The sequence below is a fragment of the Spea bombifrons genome, chromosome 6 (assembly GCF_027358695.1).
Source record: "Spea bombifrons isolate aSpeBom1 chromosome 6, aSpeBom1.2.pri, whole genome shotgun sequence".
Lineage (NCBI taxonomy): Eukaryota > Metazoa > Chordata > Amphibia > Anura > Pelobatidae > Spea > Spea bombifrons.
In genome coordinates, this window is record NC_071092.1 from 364,744 (window position 1) to 384,647 (window position 19,904).

General features: G+C 49.0%; 1 protein-coding gene across 1 annotated transcript; it reads right to left on the reverse strand.

The window, feature by feature from the left end:
• Positions 1 to 731: 731 nt before the first annotated feature.
• Positions 732 to 19,426, reverse strand: PPARG (peroxisome proliferator activated receptor gamma). The gene is made up of 7 exons (XM_053468608.1): positions 19,293 to 19,426; positions 13,829 to 14,072; positions 13,106 to 13,275; positions 12,369 to 12,507; positions 8,742 to 8,941; positions 6,258 to 6,708; positions 732 to 1,091 (listed from the first exon to the last, which is right to left on the reverse strand). The coding sequence occupies exons 2-7, from the start codon at positions 14,058 to 14,060 to the stop codon at positions 844 to 846; spliced, it is 1,440 nt and encodes a 479-aa protein (XP_053324583.1). The 5' UTR covers positions 14,061 to 14,072; positions 19,293 to 19,426; the 3' UTR covers positions 732 to 843.
• Between the last annotated feature and the right edge of the window lie 478 nt (positions 19,427 to 19,904).

Genomic DNA, 19,904 nt, shown 5'->3' on the forward strand with positions numbered 1-19,904 from the left:
AAGGTGTTTAGGGCTCTGCTGTTTACACCCAATAAACAGCTTCAGGGGTGACGTCACCCGCATCGCAGTTTATTGAAGCGCAATCTATTTCCCATAAAAGCCGATCCGCCATAAAGCGCTGACACGGCGATTAATGTTTAACCCGAGAAAGCCGGCCGTGCCAGACCTCGGCGTGACTCTCTGACTCCTTCATCAGCCGAACCCTTTCCTATGTGGCGTCGGAGCGGATTCTACATCTTTCCTGCTCTCTCTGCGGCATCTCCTGGCGTCTCGGCTGGCCGCGTCCTCTCTATAAACACCTGCACGCCGGCCCTCATTGGACAGCAGGTCGCCGCCGGCACGACTCTCCCCCATTTTATTTGCCCTGAAGTCTCGCTATTTCACGGCCTCCATCTTGGAGCCCAGATTTCCCCTGGTGAGGAACGAGACTTTTGGGCCGGGTCTGGGGCGAGACATCAGAATATACTGAGATAATGGGGGGGGGGACGGCGGACACACAACGTGGATGAATAAACAGCCCGGGGTCCGTAGGACATTTTAATAGTAAAAGGAGTTGTACATGCGCTCGTAGAAACCCGGCGGAGGCTCGGAGACAGCGGCGGGCGGAGGCTCAGAGACAGCGGAGGCTCGGAGACAGCGGCGGGCGGAGGCTCAGAGACAGCGGAGGCTCGGAGACAGCGGAGGCTCGGAGACAGCGGCGGGCGGAGGCTCGGAGACAGCGGCGGGCGGAGGCTCGGAGACAGCGGCGGGCGGAGGGTCGCCTCTTAAGGCCGCTTCACAGTTATGATATTTTGGTTATTTCATAAAAATAGTGCAAATTGGAGAAAATACAGAAGTCTGGGCTCAGTACAAGTCTTTGTAGATCTCCTGCAGCAGGGGGTGCAGACACATGTCCGCCTCCGTCTTCCTGATCACCTGCAGTAGCTGCACGTGTTCCGTGACCACCTGGCGGAGATCCGTCATCTTCTGCAGCACTTTGGCGAAGAGCTGCGACGAGTCGGGGTGATTGAGCCGAAGCTGCAGCTCCAGCGCCTGCAGGAGGTTCTCCTGGATCTCCTCGATGGGCTTCACGTTTAACAGGCCCGGCCGGTCTGCGAAAGAAACAGGCGATTAACATCAGCGGAGCCACTCGAGGAGCGACACGCGAAGCGGCACGAGGAGCGACACGCGAAGCGCCACGAGGAGCGACACGCGAAGCGAAACGCGAAGCGCCACGAGGAGCGACACCCGAAGCGACGTTAACGGAGTCACGGAACCGAGAGGTGGCTGCTTGGGAAATGAGAAATAAAAAACACCAGGAATCGGCATTGAACCCGAGCCGCTCGTTCCCCAACCTCTAAGTCCCGTCATTAAGGCAGAGAGGGACCCCCTCCCCCCACCACGTTTCCGGTCTGATGTCACGAGAAGAGATCCAAGTTTTCTGCGGGTCGATGCGTTGCCGCCGCGACCCGACTCTACGGACAGCGGCAACCAATCCATGAGTAAGAGGCCGTGGACTACAACTCCCAACAAATCAGCCAAACGAACAGCCAGCCTAGTAACCCCACCGTATTCCCACCCAGAAATGCCAACAAATCCCTGAAATAAACCCATCGAAAACTTAGAATAAGTCTGTACCCATAAACGATTAACTTTAAGATAAAACATTTACTGGAAACATTGCCACAATTTACCACTATTATTATTATTCATAGAATTATTCCCATTTATATTATTATTATTCATAGAATTATTCCCATTTATATTATTATTCATAGAATTATTCCCATTTATATTATTATTATTCATAGAATTATTCCCATTTATATTATTATTATTCATAGAATTATTCCCATTTATATTATTATTCATAGAATTATTCCCATTTATATTATTATTATTCATAGAATTATTCCCATTTATATTATTATTATTCATAGAATTATTCCCATTTATATTATTATTCATAGAATTATTCCCATTTATATTATTATTCATAGAATTATTCCCATTTATATTATTATTCATAGAATTATTCCCATTTATATTATTATTCATAGAATTATTCCCATTTATATTATTATTCATAGAATTATTCCCATTTATATTATTATTATTCATAGAATTATTCCCATTTATATTACTATTATTCATAGAATTATTCCCATTTATATTATTATTCATAGAATTATTCCCATTTATATTATTATTCATAGAATTATTCCCATTTATATTATTATTATTCATAGAATTATTCCCATTTATATTATTATTATTCATAGAATTATTCCCATTTATATTATTATTCATAGAATTATTCCCATTTATATTATTATTATTCATAGAATTATTCCCATTTATATTATTATTATTCATAGAATTATTCCCATTTATATTATTATTCATAGAATTATTCCCATTTATATTATTATTCATAGAATTATTCCCATTTATATTATTATTATTCATAGAATTATTCCCATTTATATTATTATTATTCATAGAATTATTCCCATTTATATTATTATTCATAGAATTATTCCCATTTATATTATTATTATTCATAGAATTATTCCCATTTATATTACTATTATTCATAGAATTATTCCCATTTATATTATTATTCATAGAATTATTCCCATTTATATTATTATTATTCATAGAATTATTCCCATTTATATTATTATTCATAGAATTATTCCCATTTATATTATTATTATTCATGTAATTATTCCCATTTATATTATTATTCATAGAATTATTCCCATTTATATTATTATTATTCATAGAATTATTCCCATTTATATTATTATTATTCATAGAATTATTCCCATTTATATTATTATTATTCATAGAATTATTCCCATTTATATTATTATTCATAGAATTATTCCCATTTATATTATTATTATTCATAGAATTATTCCCATTTATATTATTATTATTCATAGAATTATTCCCATTTATATTATTATTATTCATAGAATTATTCCCATTTATATTATTATTATTCATAGAATTATTCCCATTTATATTATTATTCATAGAATTATTCCCATTTATATTATTATTATTCATAGAATTATTCCCATTTATATTATTATTATTCATAGAATTATTCCCATTTATATTATTATTATTCATGTAATTATTCCCATTTATATTATTATTCATAGAATTATTCCCATTTATATTATTATTCATAGAATTATTCCCATTTATATTATTATTATTCATGTAATTATTCCCATTTATATTATTATTCATAGAATTATTCCCATTTATATTACTATTATTCATAGAATTATTCCCATTTATATTATTATTATTCATAGAATTATTCCCATTTATATTATTATTCATGTAATTATTCCCATTTATATTATTATTCATAGAATTATTCCCATTTATATTATTATTCATAGAATTATTCCCATTTATATTATTATTCATGTAATTATTCCCATTTATATTATTATTCATAGAATTATTCCCATTTATATTATTATTATTCATAGAATTATTCCCATTTATATTATTATTCATAGAATTATTCCCATTTATATTATTATTCATAGAATTATTCCCATTTATATTATTATTCATAGAATTATTCCCATATATATTATTATTCATAGAATTATTCCCATTTATATTATTATTCATAGAATTATTCCCATTTATATTATTATTCATAGAATTATTCCCATTTATATTATTATTCATAGAATTATTCCCATTTATATTATTATTATTCATAGAATTATTCCCATTTATATTATTATTCATAGAATTATTCCCATTTATATTATTATTCATAGAATTATTCCCATTTATATTATTATTATTCATAGAATTATTCCCATTTATATTATTATTCATAGAATTATTCCCATTTATATTATTATTATTCATAGAATTATTCCCATTTATATTATTATTATTCATAGAATTATTCCCATTTATATTATTATTATTCATGTAATTATTCCCATTTATATTATTATTATTCATAGAATTATTCCTATTTATATTATTATTATTCATAGAATTATTCCCATTTATATTATTATTATTCATATTATTATCGTTATTTATAATATTATTTATATTATCATATTTATTTATATTATCATTCATATTATTTATATTATTATCCTTATTTATATTATTATTTAGATTATAAATATTATTTATATTATTGTTATTGTTTCTATTATACTTTTTATTATTATTTATATTATCATTATCGTTATTTATATTATATATATTATTATTTAGATTATTGTTATTGTTTCTATTATTATTTTTCTTATTATTTATATTATCATTAATATTATTATTATTATTATGTTACAGGCTCCTTTCAGCCGTCAGACCTGCAGGGTTCATTCACCTGAAGCTGTCCGGATCCCGCGGGCCGGGTCGGTGCCGGTATTAGCGTGTAAAGCGGCGTGCGATGCGAGGGCCTGAGACTCGGCCCTCTCCCTGCGCCGCGGGAGAGCCCTCTGAATGACGTTATTAAGCGACTAGAAATTACCCAGAAGATTTCAGGCGAAGATAAAGCGGATTTTCTGACTCACACGGTTTGGACGCCTTGAAATTTCCTGCTTAATTGGTTTAAAACGCAGATAAAGATTTTCAGAATGAATGGTTTTCTGGCTTCAGAAACTTCTCATGAATAACCGGGTGAAAAGATCACTTTATTAACTATTATTATTATTTCATGATTATTCATCTCATTTACAAAGACATTATTTTGGATGGGATTTAGAAAGACGTTACAGGAGATAAAATAACTAAGTTCCGATTTTCTGCCGGTTCCACCCGATCCCTCGTTATTAGTCCCAGCCGGTGGAATCTGCCCTCGCAAAGCATCACGTGGGGTAATTAGCAGGGCAGTAGAGATGACTGAGTGAAGGGAAAGGACTCGGCAGAGTAAAGACGCCAGCGACGAGGAGGCGAGACGGGCGACGGACCCGAAGCACGATGGGCGAGAGGAGAGACGGGTGACGGACCCGAAGCACGATGGGCGAGAGGAGAGACGGGCGACGGACCCGAAGCACGATGGGCGAGAGGAGAGACGGGCGACGGACCCGAAGCACGATGGGCGAGAGGAGAGACGGGTGACGGACCCGAAGCACAATGGGCGAGAGGAGAGACGGGCGACGGACCCGAAGCACGATGGGCGAGAGGAGAGACGGGTGACGGACCCGAAGCACGATGGGCGAGAGGAGAGACGGGCGACGGACCCGAAGCACGATGGGCGAGAGGAGAGACGGGCGGTGGACCCGAAGCACGATGGGCGAGAGGAGAGACGGGCGACGGACCCGAAGCACGATGGGCGAGAGGAGAGACGGGCGACGGACCCGAAGCACGATGGGCGAGAGGAGAGACGGGCGGTGGACCCGAAGCACGATGGGCGAGAGGAGAGACGGGCGACGGACCCGAAGCACGATGGGCGAGAGGAGAGACGGGCGACGGGCCCGAAGCACGATGGGCGAGAGGAGAGACGGGCGACAGACCCGAAGCACGATGGGCGAGGGGAGAGACTACGAGACTCCAACCAAGTTCCGTTCTTGGTTAAAGAGATTGGTTCTGGACCTTCTCTCTTTGTGCTTTCTACACATCGGGACACGTATGTTATCCCCGGGACATGTATATAATCCCCAGGTCACGTATGTAATCCCGGGTCATGTATATTAAACCCTGGGGACAGGTATGGTTATCCCTGGGACACGTATGTAATCCCCGGGTCACGTATATTAAACCCCGGGGACAGGTATGGTTATCCCTGGGACACGTATGTAATCCCCGGGTCACGTATGTAATCCCCGGGTCACGTATGTAATCCCCAGGTCATGTACGGTTATCCTCATCTGACACTTGTGTTCATCTTGGCAATAAGCGCGGTTATAGTTTAACCATTACTTCTGTCCAGCACCGAGCCAACTGCCATAAACCCGAAGCACCGGCCTCGGCACGAACGCCGCGCTGCAGATGATTCCCCCAGACGGGGCAGTTACAGCCGCATCGCACAGACAGGGAATTTAACCCCGTGTGGGTCAGGAATCCAGAACATCCGATAAGAACAGGGGCTGAGCAGAGCGCGAGCGGCCGACAGCTCGAGGACAAAGAAGCTGCCGTATGAGAAGACCCGGAACGTGGGGTGGACTCTGAACTCCCCCCCCCTCCCCCGGGGCAGTAGCCTTGTTTCTCTTCCGAGTATTTTTCCCGACCCCCCTTTACGCTCCGTCACCCCAGTGAGTGGGACTTACCGCCGCTGAGTATGATGACCGCCACGAAGACGGCGAGGTCGCTGTCGTCCAGCTCCAGCGCGTTGAACCTGATGGCGAATTCGAACTTGTGCTCCATGAATTCCCCAAACGGCTTCCGCAAACTCTTCAGGAATTCCCGCGTCATAAACCCCTGCCCCTCGGCCACGAGAACCCCGTCCTTATTCATCAGCGACGCCAGCATGGTGAATATTATCTCGTGGACGCCGTACTTCAGCAGAGTCACCTGATCGTTCAGGTCCAGGCTGACGAAGCCCGGGATGCTCTTGGCGAATTCGGTGATCTCGCGCACGGCCTCCACCGAGCGGGACTGGCAGCGCTGGAAGATGCGGATGGCGACCTCTTTGTTCTGCTCCGGCGCCGGCGTCAGGTAGTGATAGGCGATCTGATCCTCGCCCATCATCAGGGAGTTCATGTCGTGGATCACCACGGGCTGGAGGCGAAACCACAAAAAAGTCCATAACGAGAGAGACCCAAAACCCAACCATTTTACCTAAAAAATTCTACAGAACCGCTGCGTTTATCAATCCCATAATAACCAGAAAATAATCAATCAACGAGAAAATAACCCAAAACCCAACCATTTTACCTAAAGAATTCTACAGAACCGCTGCGTTTATCAATCCCATAATAACCAGAAAATAATCAATCAACGAGAAAATAACCCAAAACCCAACCATTTTACCTAAAGAATTCTACAGAACCGCTGCGTTTATCAATCCCATAATAACCAGAAAATAACCAGAAAATTATCAATCAGATAATAATAATCGGATAACAATAATAATCGGATAATACTAATAATCGGATAATAATAATAGGATAATAATCAGATAATAATAATCGGATAACAATAATCGAATAATAATAATAGGATAATAATCAGATAATAATTGGATAATAATAATAATAATCAGATAATAATAATCGGATAATAATAATAGGATAATATTAATCGGATAATAATAATAATCGGATAATAATCAGATAATAATCGGATAATAATAATCAGATAATAATAATCGGATAATAATAATAGGATAATATTAATCGGATAATAATAATAATCGGATAATAATCAGATAATAATCGGATAATAATAATAGGATAATATTAATCGGATAATAATAATAATCTGATATTAATAATCGGATAATAATCAGATAATAATCGGATAACGATAATAATCGGATAATATTAATCGGATAATAATAATAATCGGATAATAATCAGATAATAATCGGATAATAATAATAGGATAATATTAATCGGATAATAATAATCTGATATTAATAATCGGATAATAATCAGATAATAATCGGATAACGATAATAATCGGATAATATTAATCGGATAATAATCGGATCGTCTGTGATGACGTCGCGGACGCCGCTCATTCTTTTCCGTGTAAAACGTCCATTTTTCTTTGGGATAAATACGAAGCGGATCAATTAACTTTAAAATAAAACACTTACTCTAAACGTGTTTTGCCACAATTTGCCGTTTTATTATTATTATCATTATTTATAGAATATAGATTTTCCCTCTTCATTACCACGAATCTAACGATCGTATTTTAACGTCATTCACTAATTAGCAGGAAATTCATTAATATCTCTCACGGCTCTGAGTCCGTTTCACGCAGAAGCTGCTATTATTTATTTATCCGATTTACGTCATTTTACAAACTCCGTCACGCGGCCGGCGAGGCAGGCGGACTTTACCCCGGCAGAGTAAAGCAGGTTAAACACACGCAGGATGCACGCCAACTACACGCAACATGGAGACTAATGTGAACCCAGATTAAAGCTGCTGTCCCACTGACCCAACGTAACGCTCCTGCAAGACGCCCTTAGGAGGAAAGAATAACAAGACGGACCGGCTGGGGGTTACTCGCTTAACGTACTGAAGAGACGTTAAGGTTTTCTCTAAGTGGAACAGCAGCTTTAATGGCGAGAGCGACACGGGGAGGAAAAAAGTGAACCCCGACGAACTCCTGTCACCCCGGAATACTTAACCCCCGAGCGGCTGCGGAGGGGCTATTCATTCACATTAATGACAGCGGATTTATTGCCGTCTTGTAAGCGGTTTCTTTTCTTAGGATATAAATCGGGTTCATATTAGAACTTTTAGAGCGTAATCGGCGGCAGAAAGCGCTTACTGAGCGCTCGCCGCAGACGGGAGGCTAATAAAGCCGTCGTTCCGGGTGTTTGCAGCGAAACTTCCCGTACGGTAAACAGAGCGAGTCGCCGGGGGCAAAGTCCACCCCGCAGCGAATATTTACTGAACACGGAGGCCGCCCTGTCCGCCGGGGGCCGGCAGCATCGACTCGAAGGCAGAAAACGGGTCATAAAATAATACAGAACATGCAGGAAATGGGCAAAAAAGGGACTTTAATCACCAAACGGAAAGGGGTTGACGATAATGCGGGGACCGGCAGCCGGCCCCGGGGCCACCGTAACTCACCGACTTATCGCTCGTCCTTCCCGTCAGGATGGCCCTCGCCTTGGCTTTGGTGAGCGGGAAGGATTTGAGATAGGAGTCGTATAAATGCTTGGCCAGGACCCGCTGGTCGGCGCTCTCCGGGTTCAGCTGCTCCATGTCGCTGGAGATCTCCGCCAGCAGCTTCTCCTTTTCCGCCTGCGGCATTCGCCCGAACCTGATGGCTGAAGAGCAGATGGGGCGAGATTGAATCCCCCAACGGGGTCATTACGGTGAGAAGCAATAAACACGATGCAATAAGCAGACCAGCGGCGCGGCCGGCGGGGAGGAAGAACGCGCCATTAACCTTTTCCGACCTGGGTTTAGATGCCGGATTACGTCGGGAGTCACTAACGGTCATCGAGCGATCAGCTGGAGCCACAAACCCGAATTCCTCATTTAGAGATTAAGGGCCGAACGGGCCGAGAGAGGCAGGGGGCGCATGCTGACAATATTACAGCGTTACATATTATACGGCGCCAGCACATGCCATAGCGCTGGGCACTGGAAAACAACAACAAAACTGACAATAACATGGGCACACATGGACAGGACGGGAGGGCCCAAGAGCTTACGATCTATTGTGCCCCTCTCCTCAATTCCTCGGTAGCCTCTCTCTCACACCTTCTGCCAACTGCCCCCCCACCTGCCCTCCCCACCGTCTCCTAATCTATACGAGTCTGTTTTGCTATCGCATTGGTTATTTTCTGTCTGTGCCGTAATTCTACTTTCTATAAATAAATGCGCGGCGGAACGCGTGAGCGTTACTTCAACCCTCGCTTCATCTTGTGATAGCCTCTGAAATTCTGCAGGAAAAGGCAAAAATAAGCATTTTCTTCCTATCCCGGCCCTGAGGTCTCACAAAGGGGAAGTTTTATCACCACGAGGTTTAATTTACTCACAGGAGCAGCTCCGGGGTAGGAGGGACGTGGTATAACGGGGCGCGATATTATTATTATTATATCACCTAACGGGGCGCGATATTATTATTATTATTATTATATCACCTAACAGGGCGTGATATTATTATTATTATATAACCTAACGGGGCGCGATATTATTATTATTATATAACCTAACGGGGCGCGATCTATCTAACGGGGCACAATATATAACCTAACGGGGTGAGGTATATAACCTAACGGGGCGCGATATTATTATTATTATATGACCTAACGGGGCGCGATATTATTATTATTATATAACCTAACGGGTGCGAAATTATTATTATTATTATATAACCTAACGGGGCACGATATTATTATTATTATATGACCTAACGGGGCGCGATATTATTATTATTATATAACCTAACGGGGCGCGATCTATCTAACGGGGCACAATATATAACCTAACGGGGTGAGGTATTATTATTATATAACCTAACGGGGCGCGATATTATTATTATTATATGACCTAATAGGGCGCAATCTATCTAATGGGGTCCAATATATAACCTAATGGGGCACAATTTATCTAACAGGGTACAATCTATACCCTAAATATCTAGCCTAACGAGGTGTGATATATAACCTAACAGGGTGCGATATATTTAATGGGTTGCAATTAGACTTGCAGAAACAGCAGGTGAGGAGGGCTCTGAGCCCAGGAGCTTACAATCTACAGATAAAAGTAAATATACAGCGCAGTCTGAAAAGTGACAGAGACTGGGGCAGCACATCGAGAGTTAACAAACGGACAATGTTTGCAAAACTCTAAAGTCCATGAAAATAACAAGTAAGTCAGCGCATGCCACGCGCATGCACGGCCGTCATACTATCCCCTGTACACGGAACCCGCAGAGCTTACTTCAAACCGATACAGTACCGACTAAGAACAAACACCTAAGACTGCCCAGTAATGCCCCGCAGTGCCCAGTAATGCCCCGCAGTGCCCAGTAATGCCCGGCAGTGCCAAGTAATTCCCAGTAATGCCCCGCAGTGCCCAGTAATGCCCCGCAGTGCCAAGTAATTCCCAGTAATGCCCCGCAGTGCCAAGTAATGCCCAGTAATGCCCCGCCACTGCCAGAAAAACAGAACGTCTTATGATTCCTCGTCATTTTATTATTTTGCAATCCCCGCGGTTGAAAACAAGATAGCGGCTGCACATCCCCGGCCCCCCTGCCAGCAACGGCCCCCCGCGGGGCTCATACCAGCCTCAGCCAGATGATGCACAGCGTTTCCCAACAACCCTCACCCTGTTACCCCTCGGGCCCCCCAACCCCCCACCCATACCGACCGGTACAGACAGCTACCCCCCCACATACCGACCGGTACAAACTGCTACCCCCTAACCCCCCACATACCGACTGGTACAGACTGCTACCCCCTAACCCCCCCACATACCGACCGGTACAAACTGCTACCCCCTAACCCCCCCACATACCGACTGGTACAGACTGCTACCCCCTAACCCCCCCACATACCGACCGGTACAGACTGCTACCCCCTAACCCCCCACATACTGACGGTACAGACTGCTACCCCCTAACCCCCCTCATACCGACCGGTACAGACTGCTACCCCCCCCATACCGACCGGTACAGACAGCTACCCCCTAACCCCCCCACACACTGACCGGTACAGACTGCTACCCCCTAACCCCCCCCCACATACCAACACATTTTGGGAGAGTGAATTACGTTTTAGAGGCTAAATGCCCCGGGGTGGGGCTATTGTCAGCCGCCACTTGCCCATGAGCTGTTTTCAGTGGATTCTGTGAGTCCGGTGAACCTGCCCGGCCGGTCGGAGGAATGAGGTTCTACCGGATCTGCCCGGCATTGAAAAAACAGGCATTTCAGGTGTTTTTCCTCGCAGTTTGCACCTGAGCGGCCGGTCACGTAGGCCCTGCATCTGCGCACGTTCCGGGGAATCCCACATAAACGTACACGCATACACATATATGTGCAAAAACATACGTGTTATAAACATATATACTGCGTGGGTTCACTTTATACGTATTTAATGGGTTAATGTGATCACACGGCGCACGGAGGACCCCCGTCGCCTCCATCGCCGGCACTGAAAGGGTTAATGCCCTTCTCTATAAACATACGATCGGTGAAAACATATTAATCGATCGTTTCAAAACCCCAGCAATATACTCAGCGAGACCCACCGGCGGAGACCCCCCAGCCGAGACCCCCGGTAACGGGCCGGTAACCGGCTGGAAACGGCCTGAACCGGATTGAAAGGCGCTTGCCGGCCGGCGCTGCGGGGTGAAGGGAGTTTAAGGAGCTAATTTGAGCTGAAATGTGATAAGTTAAGTAAACAGCGTCCTGCGGGATTCCAGCAGCACCTCCCGCGGCCCCCGCGGACACGCAGCACTAACAGCAAACACCGGGAGGTAATTTGACTCCTGGGTGTCCCTTTTGGGGGGAATTTCCACGATTCTGAGCCTGCAGGAAAACGTCTATTTTTCTCTTGCACCTGATTTTGTATCATTTGGCCTCACGTGGCTTCGGTCCGGCCGCCTGCCGTTCCTGGAGCGGGAAGAGTTAACGGCGCCGGCGCGTTTCACGTTACATATACAGCTTTAACGTTCCGGGAAATGTATCATGACATACAGAGAGGTGGGGGCATGGAACAGCCTCCCGGCAGTGGGGTCACTCACCGTTATGGGACATCCCGACCGCCAGGCACTTCTGGAACCGGCAGAACTGACACTTGTTTCTGCTCTTCTTGTGAATGCGGCAGTTGAGGTCACAGCGTTCGTAAATCAGCTTCAACCGGATCGTCCTGCGGAAGAAGCCCTGAGAAACCGGGCGCAACGGGGTTAATTCACCCCAAACCACAGACTGTTACCCCCGTAACAAAACACATTTACCCCAAACCCCAGACTTTTACCCCGCATATCATGACGCATTTACCCCAAACCACCGTAACATAAGCGATTGGGCCGGATTTATTGCGGGTTCCGGGCCGGATTTATTGCGGGTTCTGGGCCGGATTTATTGCGGGTTCCGGGCCGGATTTATTGTGGGTTTCGGGCCGGATTTATTGCGGGTTCCGGGCCGGATTTATTGGGGGTTCTGGGCCGGATTTATTGCGGGTTCCGGGCCGGATTTATTGGGGGTTCGGGGCCGGATTTATTGCGGGTTCCGGGTCGGATTTATTGAGGGTTCCGGGACGGATTTATTGCGGGTTCCGGGCCGGATTTATTGGGGGTTCCGGGCCGGATTTATTGGGGGTTCCGGGACGGATTTATTGCGGGTTCCGGGCCGGATTTATTGGGGGTTCCGGGCCGGATTTATTGGGGGTTCTGGGCCGGATTTATTGCGGTTTCCAGGCCGGATTTATTGCAGGTTCCGGGCCGGATTTATTGCGGGTTCCGGGATCAGTTGCCGTTACCTTGCAGCCCTCGCAGGCGTGGACCCCGTAATGGAAGCCAGACGCTTTGTCTCCGCAGACCCGGCACTCGATGGCGATGAGGGAGTTGGACGTCTCGTCCGGCCCTTTGCCGAGCCCCTGGGACCGCTCAGGGTAATAGGGGGGCGAAGGGGGCTCCATTTTTATTGAATCTGAGGGAAAAAAAGAAGCCGGTCACGTGACGGCTGCAGCTGGTCGTCAGAGCAACCGGCGCGGCTTCCATGGTGGCTCCGCTCATTCCCACGCGGTAACCGCGCTCTCCAGCCACCCGTCAGCTCTAAAGGGTTAATTGCATAAAAACAACAAACTTCAAGAAGCTTTTTCGGCTGCTATGGCAACAACCTATCAGTGCCTGCTCCTGTGTCACGTGATAAATAATTACTGGGAATAATAACCGTTTAACGCAAGGGAAATCCTCTCGGCCCCTCGGACGGCGGCTCCAACACGTCGGACGGCAGCTTTAGGAGGGGGGGGCCTGCAATAACAATACTATCTGCGAGTGCGATCTGCGATAGCTACCAACTGTCTGGAGCCAATCTTATAAGGCATGGCCACCAGATTCCTCCTACGGCACCGGTGCATTACTGCGACGGCCGCCCCCCTGCGCTGATTAGGGGCCGAGCACAGGTCACGTGACCAGGTAACGGCTGAGCCCCCCGCGATCCCCCCGTTATTGCCCCCGGCGATGCCCCCGTTACTGCGTACTTTGGCAGTCCTGCAGCCTCAGGTCGTACTTGAAATCCAGAGACGTTTGGTCGTTTCTCAGGAAAGTTTTATCGTCCAGAACGTCTTCGTAGTTTGGGGCGGAAATACTGGAAAAGTCCACGGTGGGGTACGGCTTGATGTCGTAGGGGTGGGAGTGATCGTCCACGCCGGGCAGCTCCATCTGGCTGACCCCAAAGCTCATGGGCCAGAAGGGCATCTCGGTGTCGACCATGACGGCTGCTCCCTGAAAGACAAAAGAGATGTTAATGATTACCCGGCTGCGGGGGGCAGATTCACAACCTGCGGGGCAAATACCCCCCCCGCACCCCTTATCGGATCAGCCGCAGTGGGGTCTCCCCGTGCCCCGTATACCCCGGCCGGGGCGGCTGGATCTGCCCGCGAGGGGCTTCTGGTAATGAGGCATCATGTGGTCGGCGACCGGAGCTCCCGGGTAACATCAGGACCCCAAATATTTCAGGAGGCGGGAAATATTCACTAAGCGCAGCCCCTGGACGGAGCCGTCTAATACCCCGCTGTCTCCTGGGGCATGCTGTGTGGGGTAGATTTAAATGCCACCCAACAGGGTGACGGTCGGCACCGGCTGCGACCTCCGACCTCCCGGGAAGCGAAAGAATCTGATTCTAGATTTTTTTACATTAGAATTTATTTAGTGAATTCTGCAAAAAACAAATAACCCTCCCTGATGACATCATCAATGATTATTGCCCCTCTATCCAGCATTTGCAGCACAGAGGCTCTGCTCTGTTGCCCGGTTTCGCTGCGCGGTTCTGCTCTCCGGCTCTGCTGCGCGGCTCTGCTCTCCGGATCTGCTACGCGGCTCTGCTCTCCAGCTCTGCTGCGCGGCTCTGCTCTCCGGCTCTGCTACGCCTCTGCTCTCCAGCTCTGCTGCGCGGCTCTGCTGCGCGTCTCTGCTACGCGTCTCTGCTCTCCGGCTCTGCTGCGCGTCTCTGCTACGCGTCTCTGCTCCCCGGCTCTGCTGCGCGGCTCTGCTCTCCAGCTCTGCGGCGCAGCGAGGGCCACGGGCTCCGTAACGCGTGTTGAGTCTTGATGCGGGAAGCGTCCGGGTTCCGAGGATGTAACCTTTCCCTCACTTTCCTGATGTAGGACGGAGTCATTATCCCCGGGGGAGAAGGGCTGCTTCCTCCGCGGCAACAAATACGGCAACAGAGAGTCAGCGGGGGGGGGGGTGCGGGGTCCCCAGCGGGGTCTTAAAGGGGATTAACCCCCCGCTTGCTCCGGAACGGCCTTCAAAGTTCAAAGCAGCGCTGCTCTACGTGGAACAAAAAATGGGCGAGCGTCACAACGATCTGCAGACACGGAGCCTTCCGCGCAGGGACGGAACGCATCGGCTGCTATTTACTAAAGGAGAACCGGTGCCTAGACCGCCACGGGAATCTAGAACCTGCAAGACGCAGGCACAGGCGCTTGGATCGAGAACCTGTAAGGGCCGGAACCCCGTGTACTTCGTGCTGCGGAACGCGCGGGGATTGTTGTGATTGTCACGTAATGATTTCTAGCGTGTCACACGCGGCGCGTCACACGTGCTCAGAGACTCTTCCTACACGCGGGGAGGAAAGGGAAGTTGTGCAGAGGTCACCACGTGGGAGCCGGGCCGTGACTAACGTCCTGAGTGGGCTCTGCGTCCTCCCACTCAGTCTCAGAACGACAAATACACGGAACCCAGCGGGGGGACTGCGGGGTGCCCCCCCCGCCGGTGCCCATTCCTTAGCAGCAGACCCCTGCGTCCTGCGTCACGGAGACCTTCACACGCGAGACGCCCGACCCCACGCGAGACGCCCGACCCCACGCGAGACGCCCGACCCCACGCGTGACGCCCGACCCCACGCGTGACGCCCGACCCCACGCGTGACGCCCGACCCCACGCGAGACGGCTCGGCATTGATAAGGAACCCGGCACACGGAGCGCAGACTAACCACGACGGGATAGGAATGATTTCCCCCATCATGTGACACGCAAATACACCACGCGGTCCACTTCAGAGAGCGCACGGACAGAGAGCTGGGAGAGAGAGCTCGCGGACAGAGAGCGCACGGACAGAGAGCGGGGACACAGAGCGCGCGGACAGAGAGAGCGCACAGACAGAGAGAGCGCACGGACAGAGCACACGGACAGAGAGAGCGCGCAGACAGAGAGCGCATGGACAGAGAGAGCGCACGGACAGAGCACACGGACAGAGAGAGCGCGCAGACAGAGAGAGCGCACGGACAGAGAGAGCGCGCGGACAGAGAGCGCATGGACAGAGAGAGCGCACGGACAGAGAGCGCATGGACAGAGAGAGCGCACGGACAGAGAGAGCGCACGGACAGAGAGAGCGCGCGGACAGAGAGCGCACGGACAGAGCGCACGGACAGAGAGTGCACGGACAGAGAGCGCACGGACAGAGCACACGGACAGAGAGAGCGTGCGGACAGAGAGAGAGCGCACGGACAGAGAGAGCACGCGGACAGAGAGCACACGGACAGAGAGAGCGCGTGGACAGAGAGAGAGCGCGGGGACAGAGAGAGCGCACGGACAGAGAGAGAGCGCGCGGACAGAGAGAGCGCACAGACAGAGAGCGCGCGGACAGAGAGAGCGCGCGGACAGAGAGCGCATGGACAGAGAGCGCACGGACAGAGAGCGCAGGGACAGAGAGAGAGCGCACGGACAGAGAGAGCGCGCGGACAGAGAGCGCAGGGACAGAGAGAGCGCGCGGACAGAGAGCGCATGGACAGAGAGAGCGCACGGACAGAGCGCACGGACAGAGAGAGCGCACGGACAGAGAGAGCGTGCGGACAGAGAGAGCGCGCGGACAGAGAGAGCGCACGGACAGAGAGAGCGCGCGGACAGAGAGAGAGCGCACGGACAGAGAGAGAGCGCACGGACAGAGAGAGCGCGCGGACAGAGAGAGAGCGCACGGACAGAGAGAGCGCGCGGACAGAGAGAGCGCACGGACAGAGAGAGCGCGCGGACAGAGAGAGCGCACGGACAGAGAGCGCACGGACAGAGAGAGAGCGCACGGACAGAGAGAGCGCGCCGACAGAGAGCGCATGGACAGAGAGCGCACGGACAGAGAGAGCGCGCGGACAGAGAGAGCGCGCGGACAGAGAGAGCGCGCCGACAGAGAACGCATGGACAGAGAGCGCACGGACAGAGAGAGCGCACGGACAGAGAGAGAGCGCACGGACAGAGAGAGCGCACGGACAGAGAGAGCGCGCCGACAGAGAGCGCATGGACAGAGAGCGCACGGACAGAGAGAGCGCGCGGACAGAGAGAGAGCACACGGACAGCTCACACGCCGCGGGGCGCACGGAACGTTCCGCGTTGCTCTTATCAGTCGGGTCCAAGAGGTCGCGTTTTGTGAGACATTAGCGGCCGCCGCGGCCCTTTAACCCTTTAAATGCCGGAGAAAATCCACACGGGGCCCCTGCTTTATATCAACTGACATGTGTGGGCGGCGAGTCCGCGGGGGCCGGACGGCTTAACGGACATTTCCACGCGAACAAGAGACCTCTGAGATCCCCAAAACAGCAAAGCGTGTTCAGAATTCGGCCCCCAGATCTAATACCGGCCAGACCTCCCGACGGGGAGGAAAAACTCTGCCGGGCGTCTTATTACCCCCCGCAGCAAAAGAGCTCATCCGACCGAATGTGTGGGCTGCTTAGATTTTACTGAGTGGGTTGTAGATAACTGGAGCAGCCTTCCGGCAGAGGTGGTAGAGGGTAATACAGTGAGGGTATTAAACATGCATGGGATAGACAAACGGCTCCTGAATCTAAGACGAGACCGATGAGGTTTTTGAGTCTTCGCAGACCAGACGGGGTCATTTTATGTTTCCCTGGGATATTGTGGTCTGGCTCAACACATAGGAGCTCGCGGCTGGCGGATGAAATAAATGGCGGAAATCCCACCGTTTATTAAAGTTATTTTAAATCTCCCCCAGGGCACCATTATTGCCCCCGTGCCCCCCAACCTTTCCAGGTCTCAGGGGTCCCTTCCTCAGACGGCATGTGGATTTAAGACTGAGACCTCGGATCTGACTGCGGCATCACAGACCACCACGGCCCGGGGGCAAAAAGAGCAACATGAGCGCCCCCGGACCACCGAGGACGTCACATACCCCCCCAGATATAACAACCCCCTCTGCACCCAATACATGCCCCAGCAATGTGCCTGATATCTACCCCACCGTATCTACCCCAATGTATCTACCCCACCATATCACAGTGTGCCCGATATCTACCCCACCGTATCTACCCCACCGTATCTACCCCACCCTATCTACCCCAATGTATCTACCCCACCGTATCTACCCCAATGTATCTACCCCACCATATCACAGTGCGCCCGATATCTACCCCACCGTATCTACCCCACCGTATCTACCCCACCGTATCTACCCCACCCTATCTACCCCAATGTATTTACCCCACCATATCACAGTGTGCCCGATATCTACCCCACCGTATCTACCCCACCGTATCTACCCCAATGTATTTACCCCACCATATCACAGTGTGCCCGATATCTACCCCTCCATATCTACCCCACCGTATCTACCCCACCATATCTACCCCACCATATCACAGTGTGCCCGATATCTACCCCTCCATATCTACCCCACCGTATCTACCCCACCATATCTACCCCACCATATCACAGTGTGCCCGATATCTACCCCACCGTATCTACCGCACCATATCTACCCCACCGTATCTTCCCCACTAAATCTACCCCATCATATCACAGTGTACCCAATATCTACCCCAGCGTAATCACCCCACCATATCTACCCCACCAAATCTACCCCACCATATCACAGTGCGCCCAATATCTACCCCACCATATCTACCCCACCGTATCTACCCCAGCGTAATCACCCCACCATATCTACCCCACCATATCACAGTGTGCCCAATATCTACCCCACCATATCTACCCCACCATATAACAGTGCGCCCAATATCTACCCCACCGTATCTACCCTACCATTTCTACCCCACCGTATCTACCCCAGCATATCTACCCCACCATATCACAGTGCGCCCAATATCTACCCCACCGTATCTACCCCACCAAATCTACCCCACCATATCACAGTGCGCCCAATATCTACCCCACCATATCTACCCCACCAAATCTACCCCACCATATCACAGTGTGCCCAATATCTACCCCACCGTATCTACCCCACCGTATCTACCCCACCATATCGATATCTACCCCTGTCATGTCACAGTTTGCCCAAACCGCAACAATCTGCCAAAAATTTTACTCTCGAATATTTCAGAATATAACAATTAGTCCAATAAATGCCCCGCACATCACAATGTGTCTGCCCCAAGCATGTGACAGTTTGCCCAATCACCCCAGTAATTATCCCTCCAATAGGCACTGGAATAAGTGGGTAGTAATACCCCAGGGGTGGCTTTGGGGGTAACTGACCTGCTGCAGTGCTGGCTAATTCAGTGCAGGAATCCCTGTGTGTAGGCTGCTCTTTCTGCCATAAGCCACCTCTGCTGGGAGGTGGACCCTCTGCGTGCAGAGCCCCTGAGCAGCAGCTGAACAGTCAGAGCGCAGCGCAGGGACTCAGTCCGTAGTCTCTCCCCTGCCCTCTCAACCACGCCCACTGCTTCCTAGGACCTCCCATTGCCCTCCCTCTGCCACTCCCTCTTGCCCCATTCATAGCCTGTGTGACACTAGGTACCCAGCTGCCCCCGGTGCCCCTCCCTCCTGCCCCAGCATCCAGTGACCCCATCTAATGCCTCACAGCGCCACCTGCTGGCCGCCTCGGTAACGACTCTCCCTGCAGCTTCATCCATACAGAGTGTATTACACACAGTGCGGGGCATTTCCAGGGATCGGCACGGGGTAAGATGCGGGGCAGTGCGGGGCATTTCCAGGGATCGGCACGGGGTAAGATGCGGGGCAGTGCGGGGCATTTCCAGGGATCGGCACGGGGTAAGATGCGGGGCAGTGCGGGGCATTTCCAGGGATCGGCACGGGGTAAGATGCGGGGCAGTGCGGGGCATTTCCAGGGATCGGCACGGGGTAAGA

What these genes read in the sequence shown, in the direction of transcription:
- PPARG (XM_053468608.1), bottom strand. Translation starts at nt 14,060, where the DNA reads ATGGTCGACACCGAGATGCCCTTCTGGCCCATGAGCTTTGGGGTCAGC. An exon ending in GAGGCTGCAGGACTGCCAAA is followed by an intron (nt 13,276 to 13,828) that starts GTACGCAGTAAC and finishes TTTTTCCCTCAG; the next exon opens with ATTCAATAAAAATGGAGCCC. An exon ending in GGTCGGGATGTCCCATAACG is followed by an intron (nt 8,942 to 12,368) that starts GTGAGTGACCCC and finishes TCTGCTCTTCAG; the next exon opens with CCATCAGGTTCGGGCGAATG.